Raw genomic sequence first — 27,760 nt, 5'->3', positions numbered from 1 at the left:
ACGATATGAGTTTTAATTAGAAAGAGATTTCAATTAATCAACTTAGACTCAGTTGTTCTTACTCTCAAAAGAGATATTAGCATAATTTAGGGATTTCTATGGATCAAGTCACAAATGAATAAATCGTTTAATTTAGATTCATAATAATAGGTGAAGTCTAGGTGGATTCTTTCTTGGGTATTGTCCATCTCATTAGTTATTTTCGATTATTTTCTTATTTCATTCTATGTTGCGTTCTTAGTAAATTAGTGCAGTTAATTTTAGATTAAAAATAATCCTCAATTTGTCGGCTAAATAATAAGAAGACGGTAATTACTAGTACTTTTAGTTCTCGTGGATACGATATATCCTACTCACCATAACTATACTATTTTTCGATAGGTGCGCTTGCCTTTGTCATATTTATAGTTAGTTTATTGACCATCAGTTGATTTTTTTATCTCCTCACTTATCTCATTCTCTCCTTACAAAATTGCATTGTTCTATTTTCTTGTCCTAATCCTTGTTTTGTTGCAACAACAGTTAGAACATTTAGTTCGGACGTAAGGCAAACCAAAGTAATTTCAATAATAATAAATTGCAATGGAAAATGGAATCAAGAAACAAGTTTCAATATTGCCTGTAATGGGCGGAGTTAGAAATTTTTGTTGAGGGGTCAAAATTAAATTGTATATTTTTATAATAATAAAAATATAATTTCATTATTTTTAAAAGATTAAATTAAAACTTTTATTATTTTTTTAGGCCAATAATTTTACCATTTTAAATTTAAATTTTTATAAATTATAAAATAACCTAAATGAAAAATTTTCAATTTTAGAGGAATGGAGCTCCTCCTAACTTCGCCACCGATTATAAAGTCTTCTTGATATCTTCTTGATCTAAGGATGTTTCCAACAAAACTCAATTAAAACACACAATAAAGAGAAAATGATGCGAAAGAACTGATCAGAAGATTCTACAACCGATTTACATGTGTTCCAACACCAACAATTAATACATTCTCATTAGGTGGTACAACCAGATTGGATGATTAAAAATTAATGAAAATATATTAAAAATCTACATTTAACACATATTGGAACATAAGCATGGAGATTTGGATTAAGTACCCAAAAACTGATACAACTGCATCAACACTCATCTAATAAGTATAAATATTAATATTCTTAGTTGCATTTAGTCACTATCATATACAAACATAGACTATAGTAAAGATAAGTCTTAGATATGCATTTAAGAGCTAAACTATACAGGGAGAAATTACAGAGAAACACACCATTGGAATAACGTTTAACCAGTGTTCGAAACTAAATAGAACTATGCATCTATTGCAAAGTTACACTATCTTTTAGAACTGAACCAGACGTTGAAAAGGAATCAACACCTGAAGCTTCGATCATGGCATCCGTATCAGAATCTTCATCTGCACTTTGTTGCATGCCATTAGCTTCTTCTGATGATCTAATCTGCTCTAGCTCCAATGCAACTTGTTTCATTGTAGGTCTTCTCTTTCCATTCAGATTCAAGCATCTTTTTGCTAGCTTAGCAACTGCTACAATTTCTTCTTCTGCATTATCATTCATTACCAGTGGATCAACAATGTTGAGTAAGGAATTCTCCTTCATTGAGTGTAGAAAAAATTTTGCCAAGCTTCTCACCACTTCCTCTGATTGACATGAAGAGACGGGTTTTTGTCCTGTTATAAGTTCAATAAGAACAACTCCAAAACTATAGACATCACTCTTTTCTCTAAATTGGCTTGATCGAAAATATTCAGGATCTAAGTATCCGAAATTTCCTTGAACTCGAGTGGTTACATGAGTTTGCTCAAGTGCAACTGATCTTGAAGTTCCAAAATCTGACACTTTCGCTCTATATTTATCATCCAAAAGTATGTTGCTAGATTTGATGTCTCGATGATAAATAGGAACAGAAGCAGCTGAATGCAAATAGGATAATTTTTGGTGCAAATGGCTGCAGCAAACTGATTTTAAGCTTGCTTATACAGCAAGCCTCGAGCCTTGTAGAAGAAACAATCTAAAAAAAAACAGAAAAAGAACCTTGCAAGTGGAAAAACAGAAAAGAAAGAGAGAATTTGGATGAAAAACAAGCTGAAATTCTTCATTAACCATTGAACAAGGCATTAAGCCATTACATATATCAGTCAACTTGTCAAATGAACAAGTAATCACCTAATCAATTACCTAACACCACTAATATGCATTGAAACTTACAAGATTAGCTTGGACATATTGCATTGCTAATTTTTCAGTCAATCAATATCAAAATCACACCAAAACATTCACCTACTTAGTTCAATATGAACTAGATTACAAAATAATTAAAATACAACTAAAAAAACAAGTAGTTCGGTAACTTGAAGCTCAAGCTGCTGCACACCACGGCTCGACTGCCTGCTGCCATTTTTCTGCATGGCCACCTTTGCATGTCTTGCATGGCCAGCTTTGCATGGGAACTAAACTCAACACTCCTCCTTAGTTTCCATGCTAGTGACACCTAATTCCCTTCTTAATTTAACAAATTTGGACACATTGAGTGCCTTTGTAAAGATATCAGCAATTTGCTCTTCTGAATTGCAATGAACCAGCTCGATTTCATGAGCTTGCTCCATCTCCCTTATGACATGTAGCTTGATGTTGAAGTGCTTTTTTCTACCATGGAAGACAGGATTCTTTGCAATTGCAACAGCAGATTTGTTGTTACAGTAAATCTCTATTGCCTTTTCTTGATTTTGGTTTAAATCAGCTAGGATTTTTCTAAGCCATATGGCTTGATTCACAACAAATGCAGCAGCAACATATTCAGCTTCTGCTGTTGATTGTGCAACTAAATTCTGCTTCTTAGAACTCCAGCAAAACATGTCTGAGCCAATGCTAAATGTATATCCAGATGTGCTCCTCATGTCATCACATGATCCAGCCCAGTCACTATCAACATAGCCTATCAGCTTCATGTTTTCAGCCCTTTTGAACAACACACCATGATCAATGGTGCCTTTGATGTATCTCAGCACTCTTTTAGCTGCCTGAAAGTGCTGATCATTGCAGTAATTCATGAATCTGGATAGCACACTAACAGCAAACATGATATCGGGCCTTGTTGCAGTCAAATACAACAGACTACCAATGAGGCTCTTGTACATAGTCTCACAAACTGGTTCACCGCTCCCTTGCCTCAATAGCTTCACTCCAATAGTCATTGGTGTGCTTGTTGGCTTGCAGTTCTTCATAGAGAACTTGTCCAGAATCTTCATAGTAAAGGAACTCTGATTGAGAAAGATTCCTTTTGCTGTCTGCTTCACTTCCATTCCAAGGAAGTAGTTCATTCTGCCTAGATCAGACATTTCAAACATTTCCATCATTTTTCTTTTGAAGTATTGCAGCATTCTTCTATCTCCTCCAGTTACCAATAAATCATCAACATAGAGTGACAAAATGAGCTGAGTTTCAGCTTGATCTTTCTTGACATATAATGTTGGTTCACTAGCACTTCTCTCGAATTCCAAACTGGTCAGATTGGAGTCAATTCGAGCATACCAGGCTCGAGGGGCCTGTTTCAGGCCATATAAGGCCTTTTTAACCTGTACACCATATGTTCTTTGCCAGAGACTGCAAATCCTTGAGGCTGCTCGATATAGATTTCTTCTTCCAGATAGTCATTAAGGAATGCTGACTTTACATCCAACTGATGAATGGTCCATTGATTTTGAGCAGCCAAGGCAACTATCATTCTGACTGTGTCAAGCCTGGCTACTGGTGCAAAGGTCTCCAGGTAGTCCAGGCCATATCTTTGGCTGAAACCTTTAACAACAAGCCTGGCTTTCAGCTTGTTAAGACTGCCATCTGCATTTTGGTTTGCTCGATAGACCTACTTCACCCCAATGGCCTTCTTTCCAGCAGGCTTATCAACCAGCTCACATGTTTGATTCTTCTGAATCATGTTGATTTCATCAACCATAGCCTGCTTCCAGCCTTCATCTGACTCAACCTCTTCAAAACTGGTAGGTTCTGCTATAGCAATCTGTGCTCTTTCATAAATTTCATCCAAGGGTCTTGTGCCTCTTACAGGCACATTATCAATGTCCATTTCAGAACCAATTTGCTCAAGTTCAGCTTGGTTAGGCACCATTTCTTTTGAATCAACTTCTGGTGCATTCTTCTCCCAATTCCAACATGCCTTTTCATTGAAAATTACATCCCTGCTTACTTGAATTTTGCTTGTCAAGGGGTCCAGGATCCTGTAACCTTTCTTGACTGAGCTATAGCCTACTAGAATGCCAGGCTGAGCTCTCTTTGATAGCTTATCCCTCTTTACTGCTGGTATTTGTGCATAGCATAGACAACCAAACACCTTTAGATGTGCCAAAGAGGGCTTGAATCCAAACCAAGCTTCAAACGGTGTCTTGTGAGCAAGAGCCTTAGTTGGGAGCCTATTTTGAAGATAGACTGATGTGTTAACTGCTTCAGCCCATATAGATTTGGGCAGATCTTTCTCAAACAGCAAGCACCTTGCTATATCCATCAGGCTTCTGTTCTTCCTTTCAGAGACTCCATTCTGCTAAGGTGTGTACATATTTGTTTGCTGGTGTTTGATACCAGCATCATTGCAGATGGCTTGAAACTAAGCTGAAGTATACTCAGTGCCATTGTCTGATCTTACTGACTTCAACTTGTAACCTGTTTCAATTTCAGCTGCAGTCTTGAACTTCATAAACACTTGAGCTACCTTAGACTTCTGTTTCATGAAGAAAATCCAGTAATATCTTGTAAAATCATCAATGAAAAGGACAAAGTACCTATTTTTGCTGAGTGATTCAGTCCTCATTGGGCCACACGCATCAGTGTGCACCAGTTGCAGTCTTTTTGTAGCTCTCCATGAGTGTTTGTAGGGAATGGAAATCTTGCCTGCTTTCCCATCTGACACACTTCACAGACTTCATCATGCTCCATTGAGTTAGTGAAATTCTCAGCCAAGCCTTCACTGACCATTTGAGCCATCGACCTAAAGTTGGCATGTCCAAGCCTTTGATGCCAGAGCTTGGAATCATCAACAGAGGCAGTGTATGCTGACTTTGAGTTATTCGGCCAATGAACCTCAAAGCATTTGTCAGTCATTGTGACTGTCATAAGGCTTGATCCACTTGGATCAGCAATTTGACACTGCTTGTCTTTAAACACAACTGAATAGCCTTTCTCGAGCAGTTAAGCTATGCTGAGAAGGTTTCTATCAATCTCAGGCACCAATAGCACATTTGGAATGACTTTGTTGCCTGTAGGAGTGCATACCAGCACATCCCCTTTTCCTTCAGCCTTTATAAACTGACCATTTCCAACCTTGACCTTGGTTTTGCAGTTTCGATCCAAGGTTTTGAACAAGAAAGCATCTGGCGACATGTGGTTTGTGCAACCACTGTCCAACAACCAGCCTTTAGAACATTTCTTCTCAGTAGCTAAGCAAGAAACAGCAAACACCTACTCTTCTTGATCACTACTATCTTCAGCCACACGAGCTTCAACCTTTGATTGCTGAAATTGGTTCTGCCTTGGCTTGTTTCTGTTTTTACAGACCCTTTCAACATGGCCTTTATTCTTGCAGTGTTGACACACAGCATCTGGCCTAAACCAGCATCTATCTTTTGGATGTCCTGACCTCTTGCAATATCTGCAGGGCTGATCATTTCTCCTTGCAGCATCAGGCTTAGGCTTGTTTTTCCAAGGCCTTTTGCCTCTATGAGCATTGGTGCTCGAGGTTTCTTTGGCCTTGGCTTGAAATGCACCTTCTTGGTGATCTTCAGTCTGCTAGCTCTCTTTTGTTCCTGAGCATAGAAAGTGTTAATCAACTCAGTTAAGGAGATGCTAGCTAGGTCTCTTGAGTCCTCTAAGGAGGATATCTTTGCCTCATATCTCTCAGGCAAAGTGGAGAGGACTTTCTCCACAATTCTTGCCTCATCAAAGTGCTCACCTAGGAGCCTTATGCTGTTAACCACTGCCATTATTCTATCTGCATACTGCTTCACTGTTTCTTCTTCCTTCATCTTCAGATTCTCAAAATCTCTTCTCAAGTTTAGCAGTTGCTGTTGTCTTGTCATCTCTGTGCCTTGAAACTCCTCCTAGAGCTTATCCCAGGCCTGTTTTGGAGTCTCACAGGCCATAATTCTGGTGAAGATGACATCTGACACACAGTTCTGGATGTAGGACATGGCTTTGTGCCTTTTGGTCCTCTCATCAGCATGTTGTCTGATCTGAGCTACTGTGGGATTAGCCCTCAGTGGTGCTGGCTCAGCATTTGTGTTGAGAACTTCCCACAGATCAAAGGCCTGCAGGTAAGTCTTCATCTTTACCAGCCATATGTGGAAGCCTTCTCCATTGAAGAGTGGTGGGGCTGCTGGCGAAAAACCTGAAGAAGCCATTTTGATTTCTTGGTTTAATACAACAGGTCCACTAAGACAAAAGCTCTAGATACCAATTGTTGGTGCAAAGGGCAGCAGCAAACTGATTTTAAGCTTGCTTATACAACAAGCCTCGAGCCTTGCAGAAGAAACAATCTCAAAAGAAAACAGAAAAAGAACCTTGCAAGTGGAAAAACAGAAAAGAAAGAGAGAATTTGAATGAAAAACAAGCTGAAATTCTTCATTAACCATTGAACAAGGCATTAAGCCATTACATATATCAGTCAACTTGTCAAATAAATAAGTAATCACCTAATCAATTACCTACCACCACTAATATGCATTGAAACTTACAAGATTAGCTTGCACATATTGCATTGCTGATTTTTCAGTCAATCAACATCAAAATTACACCAAAACATTCACCTACTTAGTTCAATATGAACTAGATTACAAAATAATTAAAATACAACTAAAACAACAAGTAGTTCGGTAACTTGAAGCTTCAGCTGCTGCACACCATGGCTCGATTGCCTGCTGCCATTTTTCTGCATGGCCACCTTTGCATGTCTTGCATGGCCACCTTTGCATGGGAACTAAACTCAACAATAATGCATTAGCAATTTCAATTGCAATTCGTAAACGCATTTCCCATGTCAGTGGGAACTCTTCGTTTGGCACATGTAGGAGTTGAGAGAGTGTTCCATTGGGGATGAACTCATAAACCAGCAATGGCACTTTTGTCTCTAGGCAACATCCTAAAAGCTTTACCACATTTCTATGGTTAATCTGTGATAAAATCATCACCTCATTAATAAACTGTTTAAGCTCATTTTCATCTAGTTTCTTGTCCTCTGTCATTTTTTACTTCTTAATTGCTACAATTCTTCCATCCGTTAACACCCCTTTAAACACAGTTCCTTGGCCGCCTCTACCAAGGATTCGATTCTCGTTATAATAGTCTGTTGCCTTTTCCAGTTCCTTTGAAGCAAACAACTTTATTTTCTCAAAATTACTTTTATTATTGGACAATTGTTGTTGCAGAAGTAAGCCTCCATTTCTTTTAAAGTATTTCTGCTTCAACTTGATGTTGTTTCTTCTCTCTATTAGTTTGTGCATATGCCATGTACCAATTAGCACAACTATTGTCCCAATACTAGTGCTGCAACCTATTTAGCATGAAAAACATGGTTTATTTAAGCAAAACATAAAATTTCAAATTATATATATACCTATTTAGCATCACGTGAGCTTTAAGGTTCACGTACCTATAATGACTGGCAAATTTTGAGATCTTTTAGACTTTTTGGTTGGAACCTCTAATGAATCCAAATAATTTAGGGGCCAGCACATATCCCCCAAGTATTTGTATCAATCAGGACACGATGATGAACAATCGTTGCCATCAGCATTTAAACAATGCATAAAACAATTTTTATATTTCATATCCACACATTTACCTATCTCTGCCATTTGCGAAATGAAGTAAAGTTAGATCCATATAATAAATGTTAATTAAGAAATATCAAAGCAAATGGACATTTATAATATGGATATCAAGTTTCATTTTCCTTTATTTTGTGCAAAATTTCACTCTAAAACAAAATATTTTATAAGATAGTAATGCTTCATAAAGTAGCAAAGCCATGTGATGGTGCCTATCCGAATGAAGCCTAAGACATTGTACTAATATGATACCTTGGCATACATCAGTGGAAAGATAATCATAGTCATTATAGGTATCCGGGGTACAAACATATAGATGCATTTGGCTCAAGCTTGTCCAACAATATCGGCCATCGGGGCTACAAAGGGTGCCAGACTCTTCTCCCAACTCACAGATCCCACGTTTTGGTATACCCCATTGCAGTGTTGTGGGAACATACGACCCTCTACGATTGGTTGTTGTGGCATTGTGGTCAGAATTTACCTCAAGGGAATCAAGAAAACGTGTGTCAACAATGAAAGCTGAAATGCATGATCTCTTGCTGCCATTATTAGGATAAATCCGTCTGATATTTGTGACAAAAGAACTAAGACCCGACGGAATATTGACAGCGCATCTACCAATGGAAGCCATATTATTTTCTCAAGGAGGTAGCTTGCAGCCACCAATACGATGATCATTAGTCGGACTATCAAGAAAAGTAGCCAAATCGCCGCAACCTATAGACATGAATCTGTCGAAGATATGTGAGAAGAAAAACGGGGTGCCTGTTAGGTTAACACTACCCTCATTGTTTTCTAAATCTTTGCCAGGGCAGTAGGAATAAATTACTGAATTTTTGACGAGAACTGTGCCTTCGTAAAAAGAAATATTAAGAAGTTGCATATTGATGCTACTTATGAAAGGCTTCTCACCGTCAGCAGTTTTGTTGCAAGTTACTCTGAACCATTCACTCTTGTAGCAGCCCACTTTAATCCCAAATGGAAATGGAATATCAACATTCCCACACCTTTCATTACAGCTTGTTTTGTAAGGTAATACATAATGTGGTCTTACTATTGAGCATAATGAGGCTGCATAGAAGAACAAATAAAGCACCAACCAATCAATTAAACAGAAGCACCTATACATACATCAATTTATTAGTTAATAATAAGCATTATATCCATATGAGCATGCTTGGCATAGTGTAGTATTTACGAAATCCGTGCAATCTAACATATTTCTATAGACATTGTCATTTTGAGGCTAATTTATTAATGAAAATCAACTCGAATAAAGTTATTAAATTCACTTGTATATTCTTAAAAGAAAATCATTTATGACTTATTTAAAATTTGTTTATTGTGCAATTATTATATAATTAGTAATAATATTATTTGTGTTTTATTTTATTTACTAATAAACAATTTCTTTTTGGTATTATGCATATCCATTTTGTTCATTTTGTTCGGGGTTTGTGACTATCTCTCCCAACAATATTGTCTCCAAAATTTGAGACATTCTATGCCTTACCATTACAGCTAACCACTTATTGATACTAATAATTTTTTTACTAAATTATTATCAAAAATAAAAATAAAAATCTAATAAATTATTTGGAAAGTGAAAGTTGACCAATAAAAATACACAATAATAATAGAAAATTTTAAATTTCCTCAACTAAAAATGAATTAAAGTATTAAATTTTCTAAACTTTAAACCCTAAATTGAAACCCGACAAAAATATAATAATTTAGGGAGAGATGTTAAAATAAACATGATGAGATTGAAAAAAAAAAGAAAAAGAAAAGCTGTATACTTAAATTAATAAAATAAGAAATCAAAAGTAACGTGATGATAGTAAATGGTCACCTTCCAAATCGCATTTGACCGGATTCCACTCCAGCGTTGCCGGAACATGCGTCATATCAATGCTTATTTCTGAAAACACGGTAGAGTCACCAATAAAAGTAGATGTGCATCTCTTGCTGGATTCTTTTTCCCCGGGACTTATGATATCTATCATGGGCCTCGAGGCTGTTGTATAGGAAGTGAGGTTTTCAGGAACCATAGTAAGGCAGCCAGGTAATTTAGAAGAAATTGGGTCCCCACATCTTTGTTGTAGGCAGGCAGCGATGGGATCAGTTTGATTGTTGCGAAAAGTAATGGCCAGATAACCGCAACCTACTGATCCGAATATATTTTGTTCACTTAAGAAAAATGGACTACCTTGTAGGTTGACACTTGAAGAAGAAGTATTGCCATTGTTTCCTTTATCATCGCAATTTAGATAAGTCACTGGATTGTTGACGGTGACTCGGTTGTCTTCGACTGGCCAATATGAAGGAAGGAGCTCCATATTGATGCGAGAGATGAAAGGCTTTGTCCCATTAATAGTTTTGTTGCAAGTTACTCTAAACCATGAATTGTGATAGCAACCTCTTTTGATTCCAAATGGGTAAGGAATAGAAACATTCTCACATGTTTCTTTACAACCAGCCTCACCTGCTTCGAACGGTGATGCTGATTGTATGAGCTGAGGTAGCTGCAGGATGAAGTAAAACACCATGCGAATGCCCATTGTCTCCTCAGTTCTTTGTGAAGACTTAGCTGGATCAACAAGTCATTAAACATAGGCTGGAGGAGACTGAATTGAACAAGTTTAAGGTTCGAAGAAATTTCTGGGCTCTTGGATCTTTAGGCTTAGTTTTCTACTAATTAATTTTCAACGACTTTTAGCGCTCGAGTAGGGCAGGGACAAGGAACTTCCATAGTGATGGATATGATGGGCGGTAGGATGTCATTCAGTCTGTTTAGCTTTTTTTTTTTATCTCATATAATAATATTTAATTTTACTACTATCGTTATTTTTACACTAACCGCATATAAATATATCGTTCATCCAAACTTATCCTAAATCTTACCATTTCTAAAAATGTTAAAAGAAAATCCGAAATCAGTTTATTAAATAGGAGGATAAACATGCTTCAACACGCTCAAACTCACATTCTCCTGCACTGAGAACAATACTAATGCTAATCGAGCTAAAACTCAATCGGCCAAAATCAATGGTTTTAATCCAATATAATCCGTTAAGATTTTTTAAAGTTAGATTTGAGACACATTAAATAAGATTAATTATAAAAGCAAGTAAAGTTGGACTAGGTATATTTCGTTTGAAATGATGATTTAACGTGTCACATCAGCTTACTATTACACCGTTAACGTTAATTAACGATTCAGTCACTAAAATATTACAACGCGATAACGTAAGTGACTAAAATATAACATTTCAAACATAAGTGACTAAAATATAATTTAAGGTAAACAAAAATACTATTTTGATAGTTTAACCCTTTTTAAATTTATTTAAAAATGAGGTATAATGACTTATTTAACCATCTAACTTTATAGAAAAAATCATTTTAGCGATTTGTTTAATTTTTCACTTTTTAGCCTTTAAATTTGTTTTTTTTTTGTCAAATCACCCCAACATGAATAAAAAAGTTAATTTTTTTTAACTTTCCTAAGGTGATGAGACACTAGTATTTAATTAATTTTTTAAATTTTTAATTAAAATTGAAAAATTAAAAATCATTAAAATTATTAAAAATTATAAAAAATTATAAAAATATTTTTTAAAATATCTTTAAATTTTATGAAATTAATTAAGTTTCGACATATCATCCATATGGCAATCCGTGTATGTTATGTACTTTCCAAAATTTAAAATTTCAGTATTGACCTAAATTGTAGTTAAATCTGTCAAATTCAATTCTATTATTTTGAAAATATTATGCGATAAACATATTATCACATACTCAATCCCATATCAATATGCTATTTTTCACATGATACTCATAAAACGCCATGCCGTTTTAGTTAAGGGATTTAATAGTTATTAGACTGAAAATTAAAAATTTAAAAATTATAAAAATTAAAAATAATTAAATTAGAAAATAAAGATTAATTTTACAACTTACATATTATACGACTAATGGATTTAACATTTATTATTTGGGTGAAGACTAAAATTTTAAAAATAGAAAGTATAAAAATTAAAATTAATCATATTAGAATACAAAAGCTAAAAATGTCACTTATAGGGACTAATTTAAGAATTTTTCCTATTAGAGATATATTATACATTTAGTTGGTTATAGACCTGTCCAGCGCCGCTGCCCGTCCACAGCCGTTTCCACTCCGGCGGCCTCTCAGTCTCCCGCTTCCTCTGTCGTCGGCGATCACCGCTGCCATCGCCTTCTCCGCTCCAGCCTTCAGCCGTCTCCGTCCCGCTGTGATGCCGGTCAATCTCATCCAATTCCAGTTAAACTCTGTTTCTGAAGAACTTTCGATCCTTTGAACTTCAAGTATTATATTCAAGAAAACCGACTTTGTTCTTCAGATGCCCATGATCACCTCTAGTTCCTTGCTTTGCTTCTATTATGTAAAAGTGTGTGCCATTCCCAATCCATTCATAAACATATCACTTTCTTTTTTTTCAACTTCGCCGTCACGCTTTCATCAAACATAAAAAAAAAAAAAACCCGCCTTCATCTCTCTCAATTTCCCCCTTTTCATTTTTTTGAATTTGCAAATTTTATCAATCTTGTTTGTAATTTTGTTTCGATTTCTCGAATTTCATGTTCTTTTCATTTGGAATTTCATCTATTTCCGTATTTGGTTATTGATATTCTCTTCCGATTTCGAAGTTTTTTTTTTTTTCAAATTAGGGTTCTTAATTGCTGAAAAATACAATATACTTATTTATTAAAAAATTATATAATATACTTATTTATTAAAAAAAAGTGTTATAATTTTTTGTCATGACAAAAAAATTTATATTTTACACTTTATAAAATCTTTTTTGTAATGGTATATATTATAATTTTTAATTTTTTAACTAATTTACATGTTATAAAAAGGATTATTACCTAACATAATTCTTTCTCCAATTTAAGTTTATATAAACTTTTATAGTCAAAGCGACATATTATTTACATTCTGGATCCAAATATTTGTGATAGTGATGCTAGTTATGCAAATACAAAAAGCTTTCTTCCATCATATCGTGAGGTACGATACCAGAGATAGCTCACGAACTATTTAATTTGAGGCATTTAAAGCTTTGAAATGTGATTGAGAGAACATTTACTGCTCTAAAAAAAGATTTCTCATATTAACATCACCTCAGTATAGCATAAAAAATAAAGTTGGATTATATTAGCATGTTGCATATTTTTTAACTTCATTTGTAGGTGGAATTGAAACGATTCATACTTTGAAGAGTATAAGTAATAAATCTTGATAATATTAATGATACAGATTCAAATTCAAAGGATGAAGAACTCGATCAATGACTAATAGATGATAATAATGAGTATATGTTAATAGTCCAACAAATATGGAATACTAGAAATTATATAAAATTGCATATTATGTTTATTTTTCTTGGTATTTTTTGTTAGTAATCGTATTATCAACTAATTTCTTGGATTATTACATATGATGATTTTATTTTATTTTTGTTACTAATTAAATTTTTTTTATTGTACTTGAACAATTGCTAATAAATAAGCTATGTGCTTGGAAGGAGTGGCTAAGGGAGTGGACACTCCTTCAAACATTGCGATAAACATGGGACACAAAGGTTGTTTACACAGTTTAGTTTCTCTTCTGTGGAGCCTATATTAGTGAGAAATATTTAATATTTTTAACACTTACAATAAGTGATACCAAATCTATCACAAACTCGTGACAATTTCCTCACTTTTGCACCTTGAAGATTAATATTCAAACTGCTGAATTCACCCTTGTGAACTTAGGAAGTAAAATCACAACACAACAAATTTTACTAATCACACTACAATCATAAAATAAAGTTTCTAACTTGAACAAATTAAGTGTTATCTCTCTCAGTATATAATAACCTATACAATCTCTAAATTATATAAAATATTTCGAGACTTGCTAACATAATGAAAATTTATCACAATCCCTATTTCACAACAACTAAATAAGTTGAATACAATATAATAATAACAAACAATGTAAACAAAGATGGTTGGCAGCAAAGTCTTCAATGATCCGGTCCAATCTAATCCAATCCAATCCAACTTTCTTGATCCAAGAATGATACAATCTTGTCCTCCATATATGTTTCCTCAAGTGATATAATATTCATTAATGGACTAAATACATTCCACAATATCAAAACAACCCAAATATTTGGTTCAAAAGATTGTCAATAATTCAAATATGAAAACTAACACGATTGTTGCAGTTAGTTAGGGAGTCGACACTCCCTTAAGCACTCCTTCATTCTTTCCATACTTTTCAACAATATTGATAATATTTTTATAGTAATTAATATTTTTAAAAAATATAAATTATGCAATTGTGATTACAATTTGTACAACCAAACAAATCACAGGGAATTACAATTTATCAGTCAAACAACTGTAGGAAATTATAATTCCAAAGAATTATAAGAAAGTGTAATTACTATCCCATAATTTTACTGTCCAGTTGCTTAAATTAGTCCCTCCATGTTAACAATTCATCCCTTTCACTATTTGTTAAAATTTCTATTCATCTTACTTGAATTAGTTCTTTCTTGTTAACATGAGTTACACATGATACATTACGTGTTTTCAGCTAGTTGTTCCATCAGTCATATGAACACTTAACGGCAAAAATAGATTCAACTGTTAATAGAATAATTGATTTCCTCTTAGATAAAATGTAGACACGTCTATGACATCATATCCAATATCAGCAAGGTGGAAGAAAAGCAAAGAGAAGGTTCCACCTGCTAAATTAAATTATTAAATACCTATTAGTGGTGGACTTACATTAAAGATAAATTACGTCTAATACTACTTAATATTTGGCTTAACAGCTAAGAGATTACTTAACATCATTTTCTTATTTCGCCTTTATTAACTGTGGGTCCAAATATCATCTTTTCTTCTTTTTTCTCAAATGCGTTGAAATTGGTAAATGCATTTTCTCTTCTGTTCACGTTTATGCCCTCCCTACCTTCAGAAGCATGTCCACAACAATCAATTAAAGTAATACTTTAAAAATAAAACAAATGTTAACTTTATATAAAGTTTTAATAGTTTAATAGTTTTGCTTTGTAGGCTAAGTCAATAATGGTGTACAGTACATTATGTAGTACTTAAAAAAAGCACCATGTGCTACACCCTTTCCTGCTTTAATGGATTCCTTTCTTACTACAAAGAATGATCAGTGCCTTAATGTCAAAAAGAAGATAACTATTCTTCCATGAAACTTGGCATTCTCGCTTGGCTATTTATGGACGTTTTCCATGGCCACATAAATTGTCATTAAGTCCCAAAGAAATCAAGAAACAATCGGTGTTCTTCGGTTGTTGTTTTACTTCACCCTACTGGTATGGCCATCACTGCAAGAAGAAGAAGGCAAGTGTGATGAAACATGTGGGAATGTTACTATTCCTTTCCCATTCGGAATAAAATCCGAATGCTATAGCGATCCCTCGTTCCGAGTAACCTGCAAAAATGGAGAAAAGCCTTACATCAGCCGTATCGGTATGGAGATACTCGGTTCGTTTACGTCACGAGACGTGATCGTCAACAACCCGGTTACTTATTCCAATTGTCCGAGTAAAGGTGACAACGGAAGCGGCGATGTGGACTTAACAGACAGTCCGTTTTTCTTCTCAGGAAATAACTTGTTCGGTTCAATAGGTTGCGGTCATTCGGCCACCGTTTCTAGTAATAGAACTGACCCCATCGGTGGCTGCCTGCAACCGAGATGTGGCGACGGGACTGAATTTCAGGGCTGTTATGCCACAGTTTCTGAAAATTTAACTTCTTATACTGCAAAAATGATCCCATTTACTAATGAAAGCAACGGCAGGAATGCCTGCACATCTGCTTTTATGTTCTCCGTTGGCAATTTCGGACATTTCTCATTTCCTCGTGACATAAACATCAGTTCGACGCATGTTCCTGCAATTCTGGAGTGGAAAACCTTCGATCCCAAATTGAAAGGTCATTACTCACTTATAACTATGATCTTTCAAATTTTTTAGCTCGTTTTATGAAATGAAATCAATAAACATGACTATTTTACTTGTTCTTCAGTTCCTCTTCGGAAGTCTGATTGTGCAGAAAAATGTGGGAATATTGATATCTTATACCCGTTTGGAATAGAAGACAGGTGTTACATGAACGATGCGTTCAGAGTAAGTTGTGAAGAAACCATTGATGGATCAAAGCCTTTCATTAGTAGCATCAATCTGACATTGGTCGATGTTAAATTTTCCGAAGGAAGAGTCATCATCAACAATTCAATAACTTATTCTAACTGCAATAATCATCAAAACGACCATAAAAAAGGAGTTAGTGTCAACCTAACAAACACGCCTTTCTACTTCTCAGATATCTTCAACCGATTTGGGTCGGTAGGATGTGGCAATTTCGCTACCATATATCACAATCAAACCGATGATCCTATTGGTGGTTGCTTGCAACCCAGTTGCAACAGCAATGCTAATTTAAGTACCAATGATATGTGCATCACGTCAATTCCACCACGTCTTGACACCTTTGCCGCAAGCTTGACAAAGAAGTATCGTAGTTACGATGGCAACCGATCATGCAGATCGGCTTTTGTGTTCGATATGGATTCGTTGGATAATGATGGATTATTAACAGTCCCACACACCAAAGGGCATGTCGCTACATCCCTACAATGGGGCAAACCATTGCCTGCGCCTTGCAAGTTGAAAGATGGTAAAAAGACCTTTTGTAACTCGGAAGGACATTATTGTTGGTCATGGTTGAGCCGTGAACTTTTATGCGTTTGCAGCGACAGCGACTATGCCAGCGCATATTCAGTTGACGTTTGCGAAGGTATTTTAAGAATAATATATTTGCTCTAGAATTCTTACATGACATAATTTTATATGGAAATAACGTTATTTTATTTATTTCTTGAAATATTGATAGAACCAGGCAAATGCGAGAATTCTAAGCGTAGGTATTGTAATATGCTTTGTTTGAATGCTCCTGGCAACTATTGTTCATTAACATGCCCCGAAGGATATAAATACTCAGATGAGGAATATAGGTGCAAGCTCATAAAAACTAATTCATCACCATTGCCCGGAAGGACCCGGAATTTGATAATCATTATAGGTGAGTACTGAACATATTGAATATTGATTTCCAAATTTGGTTGATGCATTTATTAGATCTTGTGCCTATCTATAGGTTGCAGCACTAGTATTGGGACTATATTTGCTTTGCTCTGTATATGGCGTTTGTTCAAAGCACTCGAAAGAAGAAACGATATCAAGTTGAAGCAGAAATACTTCAAGAGGAATGGAGGATTACTGTTGCAACAGCAATTGTCCAGCAACGAAGGTAATGTTGAGAAAATAAAGTTGTTTGCTTCAAAGGAGTTGGAAAAGGCAACAGATTACTACAATGAGAATCGAATTCTCGGTCGAGGCGGTCAAGGAATTTTTTATAAAGGAATGTTGACGGATGGAAGCATTGTGGCAATTAAAAGGTCCAAGTTGGTGGAAAAGAAGGTATTAGAAGAAATGAAGCTTGAACAATTCATCAATGAGGTGATAATTTTATCACAAATTAACCATAGAAACGTGGTTAAACTGTTAGGTTGTTGCTTAGAGACAAATGTTCCTTTGTTGGTGTACGAGTTCATCCCAAATGGAACACTATCTGATCTCATACACAAGCCAAACGAAGAGTTCCCATTGACATGGGAAATGCGATTACGAATCTCAACTGAAATCGCGAATGCTTTGTTTTACTTGCATTCAGCTGCTTCTGTCCCGATTTATCATCGAGACATCAAATCTAGCAACATACTTTTGGACGATAAATACAGAGCAAAAGTATCGGATTTCGGAATTTCGAGATCAGTTGCAATCGAGCAAACTCATGTGACCACTCGAGTTCATGGAACTTTGGGATACTTGGATCCCGAATACTTCCGATCAAATCAATACACAGAGAAGAGCGATGTATACAGTTTTGGAGTTGTTCTTGTTGAACTTTTAACAGGACAAAAGCCCATCTCTTCGAGTCAATCGGGAGAACAAAGAGGAAGCTTAGTAACATTTTTCTTGCATTCAATGAAGGAGAATTCTTTATTTGATATATTCGATCCACAAGTAATGAATGAAGGTCCAAGAGAAGAGGTTATAGCAGTTTCATGGCTGGCAAAAAGATGCTTGAACATCAACAGAAACAAAAGACCGACAATGAAACAAGTCGCAATGGAACTGGAACGGATTCGAACATCAGATGAAACCAATGTTCTTCAAGAACAAAGTGACGATGAAGAAGATTATGAAATAATGGACGACGTGACAGATCCTTGGGGTATTTCTTCTTGTTCAACAATGGTAATTATCGACAACATATAAACCCTTTTTTCATCATTTAAGTTTGCGAGTTTCAGATTTAGTCAATTATCTTGGCCTGGTTTGTTCATATGTTGTATAACTTTGTTCTACTCAATTCGGTATTGAATAATCGCGATTTTTAAACTTCCATTCCTTAATTTTTTTTTCTAGTAACCAGTATCCACATAAATAAGTATGTTTTAATATATGTAAACTGACCATAACATCGTTCGACTAAATAATTAATATATGGAGCTAGCCTTATTGATACTAACCTCTTAGCAATGAAGCAAAGCAACATCTTGTAACACGATTCGAGTAAGAAACAACAAATTGGGGTTTGAACTAATCAAAAACAGCAGCAGCTTTAAATTAAAGACAACCACATTATGGAAAGCATCAAATTTTTTAAAGGAGACGGAAACAAAAATTGAACGCCCCACAATGGCTTTCAAGGAGCATGGAAGCGGCTTTAAGAACGGCAAGTAGTTGATGTTTGGATGGCTTGGTACGATAAATATGGATGAAATTGCAGTAAAAAGGAGCAAATTCAAGGGATGATCGGCACTTAACAGCGGTGAATTGGAATGGAATTAGTGGCAATTGGCAGAGCAATTGAACGGAAAGATTAAAAAGTTAATTGGCAAGCAAGGAATTTGAACGATAATGGGATTGATCGGTTAGTTACTTTGGATGGTAAGAGCGGCTTCAACATCGGTAAAGGAGGACAAGGAGATGGTGCCTGACGTAGGGGAATAGAAGATAGTAAGAAGGAGAAATATATTTGGAGTAGAAATTTTGTAAAGAAGGGAATTTTTTAATATATTTTTTTGATTCTGTTTTACAGTTTGTGTTTGGAGTTTGTGATTATCCTCCCTACAATGTCTGGATTTAAGGAATAATGTTGACTTAAAGAAATACTTACCTAAATTTCAATGAAATAAACTGAAGGCTAAAAGGCTTGGACCACTAAATGATGATGAATAACTTATATTAGGATACTAAAAACACTAGTTTTTAGTCAACAATCAAATAATAATAAGAGGGGATAATAATAATATATATCACGCCGCCAATGTATAAAAAATACGTTTAAAAAAAAAGTTAATCTCAATTTAATCATGGAAACAAAAGCAAATTTTAATTCAGTCTCAAAATTAAACAAAAAATCAAATAAGTCCATGACTCTGACAAATATTAAAAACCTAATTTTACCTTTTCAACTGAAATTTCAAAAACAGTTTATTCGAAAAATTTTAACCAAACTTATATCAGTCTAGCACGAAATTCAAAACCAAATTTTCAGATCAAAACTTGACTCTAATACCAAAATTATAACACCCCAAACCTGACTCAAAAATTTGATCAGATCCAAGTGTCACAATGGTAACAAGAACGAGCCGCTCGATCAATCATTCATTTAATACAACTGCATTCTTCCATCCCAGATAATGTAACATTTTGAAGTATTGATCTGACATGTTCGGGTATTCCACAACAGTGGCGTATTACTCTATGTTTAGTGGTTGCGTTCTTATCAATCTTGATCAACACAGGTTTGGTGGAGCATTCACCTAGATCCATACAATTTGTTTCCTTCACAAACATTGTAGGACTATTCATAGCAACTTTCCTTTTATCCACATAGTCGAGCCCTACTTTTCATGTATCTCTCGATCTAGCAACAAGTATCTTATCTAGTTTTTCACTACTAGAATTAAACTTTTTGAGCATTAGTTTGGTTTCAAAAACTCCTCTCAGTCTCCTTCATATTCAATCTTAGTATCACCATCATCTGATCCTATAGTAACATTTGTTGTGAATACCACATAGTTGCTAAGATAATCTTCATCAGACTCAAAGTTGCTAGTGGAATCCTCATCACTTCAGGTTACACATAACAGCTTCTTTTTCTTCAATGTGTAATCTTGGATATGTTTGACATTCATGACACTGGTTTCCTTTCTTTGTTTTTTTTTTCTTTCTCTGTCTCTTCCTTGATAACCACACCTTTGGATATAGTCTTGGGATTTGTTGGTGTTAAAGGCAGTAGCAAGCTGTTTTTAGTCTTGCTTGTATAGCATGCCTCGAGACTTGCAGAAGAAACAAAAATGAAGAAGAATAGAATTTGCAAGTGAAAAACAGAAAAAAAATGAGAGAATTTGAATGAAAATCTGGCTGAAATTTTTCATTAACATTAGAATAAGGCAATGAGCCATTACATATATTAGTTAACTTGAAAAGTAAACGAGTTATCACCTAATCAACTACCTAACACCACTAATTTGCATTGAAACTTGCAAGATTATCTTGCACATATAGGTTTGCTGATTTTTCAGTCAATCAACATTAAAAATTACATCAAAACATTTACCTACTAAGTTCAAAATGAACTAGATTACAAAAGGATTATAAGACAACTAAGTATAGCAAATAAGTCAGCAACTTCAAGCTTCAGCTGCTACACACCAAGGCTCGACTGATTGCTGCCCCTTCTTGTGCATGGCCACCTTTGTGGATCAGCTAGTTACATGGGAACTAACTTCAACACTTCTCCTTAGTTTCCATGCTTGTGACACCTAGTTGCCTTTTTAATTTTACAAACCTTGACATATTGAGTGCCTTGGTAAAGATTTCTGTAATTTGCTCTTCTGAATTGCAATGAACTAGCTCGATTTCATGAGCTTGCTCCATCTCCCTTATAACATGTAGCTTGATATTGAAGTGCTTTGTTCTGCCATGGAAGACAGGATTCTTTGCAATTGCAACAGCAAATTTGTTGTCATAATATATCTCTGTTGCCTCTTCTTGATTTTGGTTTAAATTTGTTAGGAATTTTCTAAGCCATATGGCTTGATTCACAGCAGTTGCAGCAGCAATAAATTTAGCTTCTGCTGTTGATTGTGCCATAAGACTTTGCTTCTTAGAACTCCAGCAAAACATGCCCGAGCCAAGACTAAATGCATATCCAGATGTGCTCCTCATATCATCACATGATCCAGCCCAGTCACTATCAACATAACCTGTTAGCTTCATGTTTTCAACCCTTTTGAACAAAACACCATGACCAATGGTGCCCTTGATGTATCTCAGTACTCTTTTAGCTGTTTGAAAGTGCTGATCATTGCAGCAGTTCATGAATCTAGATAGCACACTAACAGAAAACATAATATCGAGCCTTGTTGCAGTAAAATACAGTAGGCTACCAATGAGACTCTTGTATATTGTCTCACAAACTGGCTCACCACTTTCCTGTCTCGATAGCTTCATTCCAACTGCCATTGGTGTGCTTGTTGGTTTACAGTTCTTCATGGAGAACTTATCCAAAACCTTCACAGCAAAGGATCTCTGACTGAGAAAGATTCCTTTTTCAGTTTGCATCACCTCCATTCTAAGAAAATAATTCATATTTCCCAAGTCTGACATTTCAAACACCTTTTTCATTTTGTTTTTGAAATCAAGCAGCATACTTTTGTCTCCTCCTGTTACCAAGAGATCATCAACATAAAGTGACAGGATGAGCTGTGTTTCAGCTTGATTTTTTTGACATACAATGTTGGTTCACTGGCACTTCTCTCGAATTCTAAACTGAGTAAGTAGGAGTCAATTCGAGCATACCAGGCTCGAGGAGCCTGCTTCAGGCCATACAAGGCCTTTTTCAGCCTGTATACCATGTGTTCTTTGCCTGATGCAACAAATTCTTGAGGCTGCTCGATGTAGATCTCTTCTTCCAGGAAGCCATTTAGGAATGCTGACTTTACATCTAGCTGATGGATGATCCACTGATTTTGAGTAGCCAGAGTAACTATCATTCTGACTGTGTCAAGCCTGGCTACTGGTACAAAAGTATCCAGATAGTCTAGGCCATACCTCTAGCTAAATCCTTTGACAACAAGCCTGGCTTTTAGCTTGTTGAGACTACCATCAGCATTCTGTTTTGCTCGATAGATCTATTTCACTCCAATGGTCTTCTTTCCAGCAAGCTTGTTAACCAGCTCCCATGTTTGATTCTTCTGAATCATGTTGATTTCATCAACCATAGCCTGCTTCCAGTCTCCATCTGATTCAGCTTCTTCAAAACTGGTAGGTTCTGCTATAGCAACCTGTGCTCTCTCATAGATTTCATTCAAGATCCTTGTGCCTCTCACAGGCATATCATCAATATCTATTTCAAGACTAAGCTGCTCGAGTTCATCTTGGTTAGGCACTAGTTCTTCTAGAACAGCTTCTGCTTATTCTTCTCCCAATTCCAACATGCCTTTTCATTGAAAGTCACATCTCTGTTCACTTGAATTTTGCTTGTCAAGGGGTCCAGGATCTTGTAACTTTTCTTGACTGGGCTATAGCCTACTAGGATGCCAGGTTGAGCTCTATTTGAAAGCTTATCCCTTTTCACTACTGGTATTTGTGCATATCACAGCCAACCAAACACTTTCAGATGTGCCAAAGAAGGCTTGAATCCAAACCAAGTTTCAAAAGGTGTCTTGTGAGCAAGAGCCCTAGTTGGGAGCCTATTCTGAAGGTAAACAGTAGTGTTTACTGCCTCAGTCCACATGGTTTTGGGTAGTTTCTTCTCAAACAACAGGCATCTGGCCATATCCATCAGGCTTTTGATTTTTCTTTCATTGACCCCATTCTGCTGAGGTGTATACACATTGGTTAGCTGGTGTTTGATACCAGCATCATTGCAAATGGCTTGGAACTAAGTTAAAGTGTACTCAGTCCTATTGTCTGATCTCACAGACCTCAATTTATAATATGTTTCTATTTCAACAGCAGCTTTGAACTTCATAAACACTTGAGCTACCTCAAACTTATGCTTCATAAAGAAAATCCAGCAATATCTAGTAAAATCATCAATGAAGAGGATGAAATACCTGTTTTGTTAAGTGATTCAGTCTTCATAGGGCCACAAACATCAGTGTGTACTAGTTGCAGTCTTTCTGTGGCTTTCCATACTGTGTTTGTAGGAAATGGAAGTCTTGCCTGTTTTTTCATCTGACACACTTCACACACTTCATTATTTTCCACTGAGTTGGTGAAATTTTCAGCCAGACCTTCACTGACCATTTGTGTCATTGATCTGAAGTTGACATGTCCAAGCCTTTGATACCAGAGCTTGGAGTTATCAGCAGAGGCTGTGTAGGCTGACTTTAAGTCACTTGGCCAATGAACCTCAAAACATTTGTCAGTCATAGTGACTGTTATGAGGCTTGATCCACTTGGATCAGCAATTTGACGTTTATTGCCTTTGAACACAATTGAGTAGCCTTTCTCAAGCAGTTGAGCTATGCTGAAAAGATTTTTGTCAATCTCAGGCACTAATAGCACATTTGAGATGACTTTGTTGCCTGTGGGACTGCATATCAACACATCCCCCTTTCTTTCAACCTTTATAAACTGATCATTTCCAACCTTAACCTTGGTTTTACAACTTTTGTCCAAGGTTTTGAACAATGATGCATCTGGTGACATATGGTTAGTGCAGCCACTGTCCAATAGCCAGTCTTTTAAGCACTTCTTCTTAGCAGCTAAGCAAGACACAGTAAAGACCTGCTCATCATAGTCACTACTGTCTTCAACCATTCAAACATCTGCATTTTTCTGCTGAGAGTGAAGCTGTTTAGGCCTGCCTTTATTTTTGCAGACCTTTTCAACATGGCTTTTCTTCTTACAATGTTGTCTGAACCAGCATCTCTCCTCTGGATGACCAGGCCTCTTGCAATGCCTGCAGGGCTGGTCACAACTTCTTGCAGCATCAGGCTTAGGCCTATTTTTCCATAACTTTTTGCCTTTATGAGCATTAGTGCTCGAGGCTTCTCTGGCTTTAGCTTGAAAGGCACATTCATGATGGTCTTCAGCTCTGCTAGCTCTTCTTTGTTCCTGAGTATAGAAAGTGTTAATCAACTCAGTCAAAGAGATACTAGCTAGATCTCTTGAGTCCTCTAAGGAGGATATCTTTGCTTCATATCTCTTAGGCAGAGTAGAGAGAACTTTCTCCACTATTCTTGCCTCATCAAAGTGCTCACCAAGGAGCCTTATACTGTTGACCACTGCCATTATTCTATCTGCATACTGCTTCATTGTTTCCTCATCTCTCATCTTTAAATTTTCAAAATCTCTTCTTAAATTCAATAGCTGTTGTTGCCTTGTCCTCTCTGTGCCTTGAAACTCCTCCTTAAGCTTGTCCCAAGCCTGTTTTGGAGTCTCACAGGCCATGATTCTAGTGAAGATGACATCTGACACACAGTTTTGAATGCAGGACATGGCTTTGTGCCTCTTAATCCTCTCATCAGCATGTTGTCTTATCTGAGCTACTGTGGGATTGGCCCTCAGTGGTGCTAGCTCAGCATCTGTGTTGACAACTTCCCACAGATCAAAGGCTTGCAGGTAAGTTTTCACCTTGACCAGCCATATATGGAAACCTTCACCATTGAAAACTGGTGGGGCTGCTGGTGAAAATCCTGAGGAAGCCATTCGGATTTCTTGGTTTTGCTACAACAGGTCCACTAAGACAAAGGCTCTAGATACCAATTGTTGGCGTTAAAGGCAGTAGCAAGTTGTTTTTAGTCTTGCTTGTATAGCATGCCTCGAGACTTGTAGAAGAAACAAAAATGAAGAATAATAGAACTTGCAAGTGAAAAACAGAAAAGAATGAGAGAATTTGAATGAAAAACTGGCTGAAATCTTTCATTAACATTAGAATAAGGCAATGAGCCATTACATATATCAGTTAACTTGAAAAGTAAACAGGTTATCACCTAATCAACTACCTAACACTATTAATTTGCATTGAAACTTGCAAGATTATCATGCACATATAGCTTTGCTGATTTTTCAGTCAATCAACATCAAAAATTACATCAAAACATTTACCTACTAAGTTCAAAATGAACTAGATTATAAAAGGATTATAAGACAACTAAGTATAGCAAATAAGTCAGCAACTTCAAGCTTCAGCTGTTGCATACCAAGGCTCGATTACTTGCTGCCCCTTTTTGTGCATAGCTACCTTTGTGGATCAGCTAGTTGCATGGGAACTAACTTCAACAGGATTGCTTTTGGTGGCCTCCATCTTCTTAAATCTTTTAGAATGCTTCTTGAAAGCTTTTTTGAAGTTACAAGTAAGCAAAGTTATTTGTTCTTGGAGTTCCTCAATCGTAGTGAAGTAGGAAGTGGGCACTTTACCTACCACTTTTAGAGCAATACAACTTTCACCTTTGGTTTGCATTCATTTAACTTCATCTAGGTTCATTAGAAAAAACTGCAATGATCCTATTTATTCATCAATCCTTAGTGTTTCAAGATCTTTGAACTCTTCTATGACTATGACTTTGATGACAAATCTCTCAGAAAAAGATATCAGCACTTTTTTGACCAGCTTGAACTTGGAAAACTCTTCACCAAGAGCAAACATTTGATTTGATAGATAACTCTTTTCATTTATTTTACTGTTTATGGATTAATATACTTATTTATTAACAAAAAGTGTTATAATTTTTTGTCATGACAAAAAATTATATTATTTTACACTTTATAAAATCTTTTTTTGTAATGGTGTATATTATAAATTTTAATTTTTTACCCAATTTACCTGTTATAAAAAGGATTATTACCTAACATAATTAAGTTTACATTGTGGATCCAAATATTTGTGATAGTGATGCTAGTTATGTAAATACAAAAGCCTTTCTTGCATCATATCATGGGTACGATATAAGAGATAGCTCGCAATTCTTTAACTCGAGACATTTAAAGCTTTGAAATGTGATTGAGAGAACTTCTACTGCTCTAAAAAAATTTCATATTAACATCACCTCAATATAGCATAAAAAATAAAGTTGGATCATATTAGCATGTTGCATATTTTTTAACTTCATTTGTGGGTAGAATTGAAACGATTCATACTTTAAAGAGTACAAGGAAGAAATAAATCTTGATAATATTAATGATACAGATTCAAATTCAAAGGATGAAGAACTTGATCAATAACTAACAGATGATGATAATGAGTATATGTTAATAGTCCAACAAATATGGAATACTAGAAATTATATAAAATTGCATATTATGTTTATTTTTCTTGGTATTTTTATTAGTAATCATATTATAAACTAATTTCTTGGATTATTACATATGATGATTTTATTTTATTTTTGTTACTAGTTTAATTTTTTTATTGTACTTGTATGTTTGAACAATTGCTGATAAATAGGCTAAGGGAGTGGACACTCCTTCAAGCATTGTGACAAAGGTTGTTTACACAGTTCAGTTTCTCTTCTGTAGAGCCTATATTAGTGAGAAATATTTAATATTTTTAACACTTACAATAAGTGATCCCAAATCTATCACACACCCGTGGCAATTTCCTCACTTTTGCACCTTGAAGATTAATATTCAAACTACTGAATTCACCCTTGTGAACTTAAGAAGTAAAATCATAACACAACAAATTTTACTAATCACACTACAATCATAAAATAAAGTTTCTAACTTAAACAAATTAAGTGTTATCTCTCTCAGTATACAATAACCTATAAAAATTTCTAAATTATATAAAATATTTCGAGACTTGCTAACATAAAGAAAATTTATCACAATCCCTATTACACAACAACTAAATAAGTTGAATATAATATATATAATAATAACAAACAATGTAAACAAAGATGGTTGGCAGCAAAGTCTTCAATGATCCAATCCGATCTGATCCAAACCAATCTAATCCAAATTTCTTGATCCAAGAATGATACAATCTGATCCTCCATATATGTTTCCTCAAGTGATATGATCTTCATTAATGAACTAGATACATTTCACAATATCAAAACGACCCAAATATTTGGTTCAATAGATTGTCAATAATTCAAATATGAAAACTAACTCGATTGTCGCAGTTAGTTAGGGAGTCGACACTCCTTTAAGCACTCCTTCATTCTTTCCATATTTTTCAACAATATTGATAATATTTTTCTAGTAGTTAAATTTTAAAAAAATATAAATTAAGTAATTGTAATTACAATTTGTACAACCAAACAAAAACACAGGGATTATGATATAATTACAATTTATCAGTTAAACAACTGTAGGAAATTATAATTCCAAAGAATTCTAAGAAAGTGTAATTATTATCCCATAATTTCACTGTCCAATTGCTTGAATTAGTTCCTCCATGTTAACAATTCATCCCTTTCACTATTTGTTAAAATTTCCACTTTATCTTAATTGAATTAGTTCTTCCTTATTAACATAAGTACACATGATATATTACGAGTTTTCATCTGGTTGTTCCATCAGTCAAATTAATATTTAACGGAAAAAATAGATTCAACTTTTAATAGAATAATTGATTTACTCTTAGATAAAATGTAGACACCTCTATGACATCATATCCAATATCAGCAAGGCGGAAGAAAAGCAAAGAGAAGGTTCCACCTCCTACGTTAAATTATTAAATACCTATTAGTGGTTGACTTCATTAAAGATAAATTAC

At 35.3% G+C, this 27,760-nt stretch overlaps 3 protein-coding genes and 1 pseudogene across 4 annotated transcripts; 1 reads left to right on the top strand and 3 right to left on the bottom strand.

Moving 5' to 3' along the window:
• Positions 1-1,294: 1,294 nt before the first annotated feature.
• LOC107934829 (wall-associated receptor kinase-like 1) lies at positions 1,295-8,492 on the bottom strand (annotated as a pseudogene).
• LOC107934828 (wall-associated receptor kinase-like 8) lies at positions 7,763-10,587 on the bottom strand. 2 transcript variants are annotated; one of them, XM_041088009.1, is made up of 3 exons: positions 9,714-10,587; positions 8,774-8,932; positions 7,763-8,592 (listed from the first exon to the last, which is right to left on the bottom strand). In XM_041088009.1, the coding sequence occupies exons 1-3, from the start codon at positions 10,420-10,422 to the stop codon at positions 8,579-8,581; spliced, it is 882 nt and encodes a 293-aa protein (XP_040943943.1). In that variant the 5' UTR covers positions 10,423-10,587; the 3' UTR covers positions 7,763-8,578. The 2 variants fall into 2 exon arrangements, with proteins under 2 accessions (XP_040943943.1, XP_016722829.1); XM_016867340.2 differs by having other exon boundaries at positions 7,763-8,932.
• Positions 10,588-15,093: 4,506 nt separating this feature from the next.
• On the top strand, positions 15,094-18,411 carry LOC107934827 (wall-associated receptor kinase-like 8). The gene is made up of 4 exons (XM_041088008.1): positions 15,094-15,880; positions 15,974-16,744; positions 16,841-17,029; positions 17,105-18,411. Exons 1-4 carry the CDS (start codon positions 15,418-15,420, stop codon positions 18,286-18,288), a joined length of 2,607 nt encoding a protein of 868 aa, XP_040943942.1. The 5' UTR covers positions 15,094-15,417; the 3' UTR covers positions 18,289-18,411.
• Positions 18,412-20,024: 1,613 nt separating this feature from the next.
• On the bottom strand, positions 20,025-22,079 carry LOC107934826 (uncharacterized mitochondrial protein AtMg00810-like). The gene is made up of 4 exons (XM_016867338.1): positions 21,953-22,079; positions 21,130-21,749; positions 20,873-21,021; positions 20,025-20,151 (listed from the first exon to the last, which is right to left on the bottom strand). Exons 1-4 carry the CDS (start codon positions 22,077-22,079, stop codon positions 20,025-20,027), a joined length of 1,023 nt encoding a protein of 340 aa, XP_016722827.1.
• Between the last annotated feature and the right edge of the window lie 5,681 nt (positions 22,080-27,760).

This window comes from Gossypium hirsutum, chromosome D02 (genome assembly GCF_007990345.1).
Source record: "Gossypium hirsutum isolate 1008001.06 chromosome D02, Gossypium_hirsutum_v2.1, whole genome shotgun sequence".
Taxonomy (NCBI): Eukaryota; Viridiplantae; Streptophyta; class Magnoliopsida; order Malvales; family Malvaceae; genus Gossypium; species Gossypium hirsutum.
This window is presented reverse-complemented; position numbering and strand designations above follow the sequence as displayed.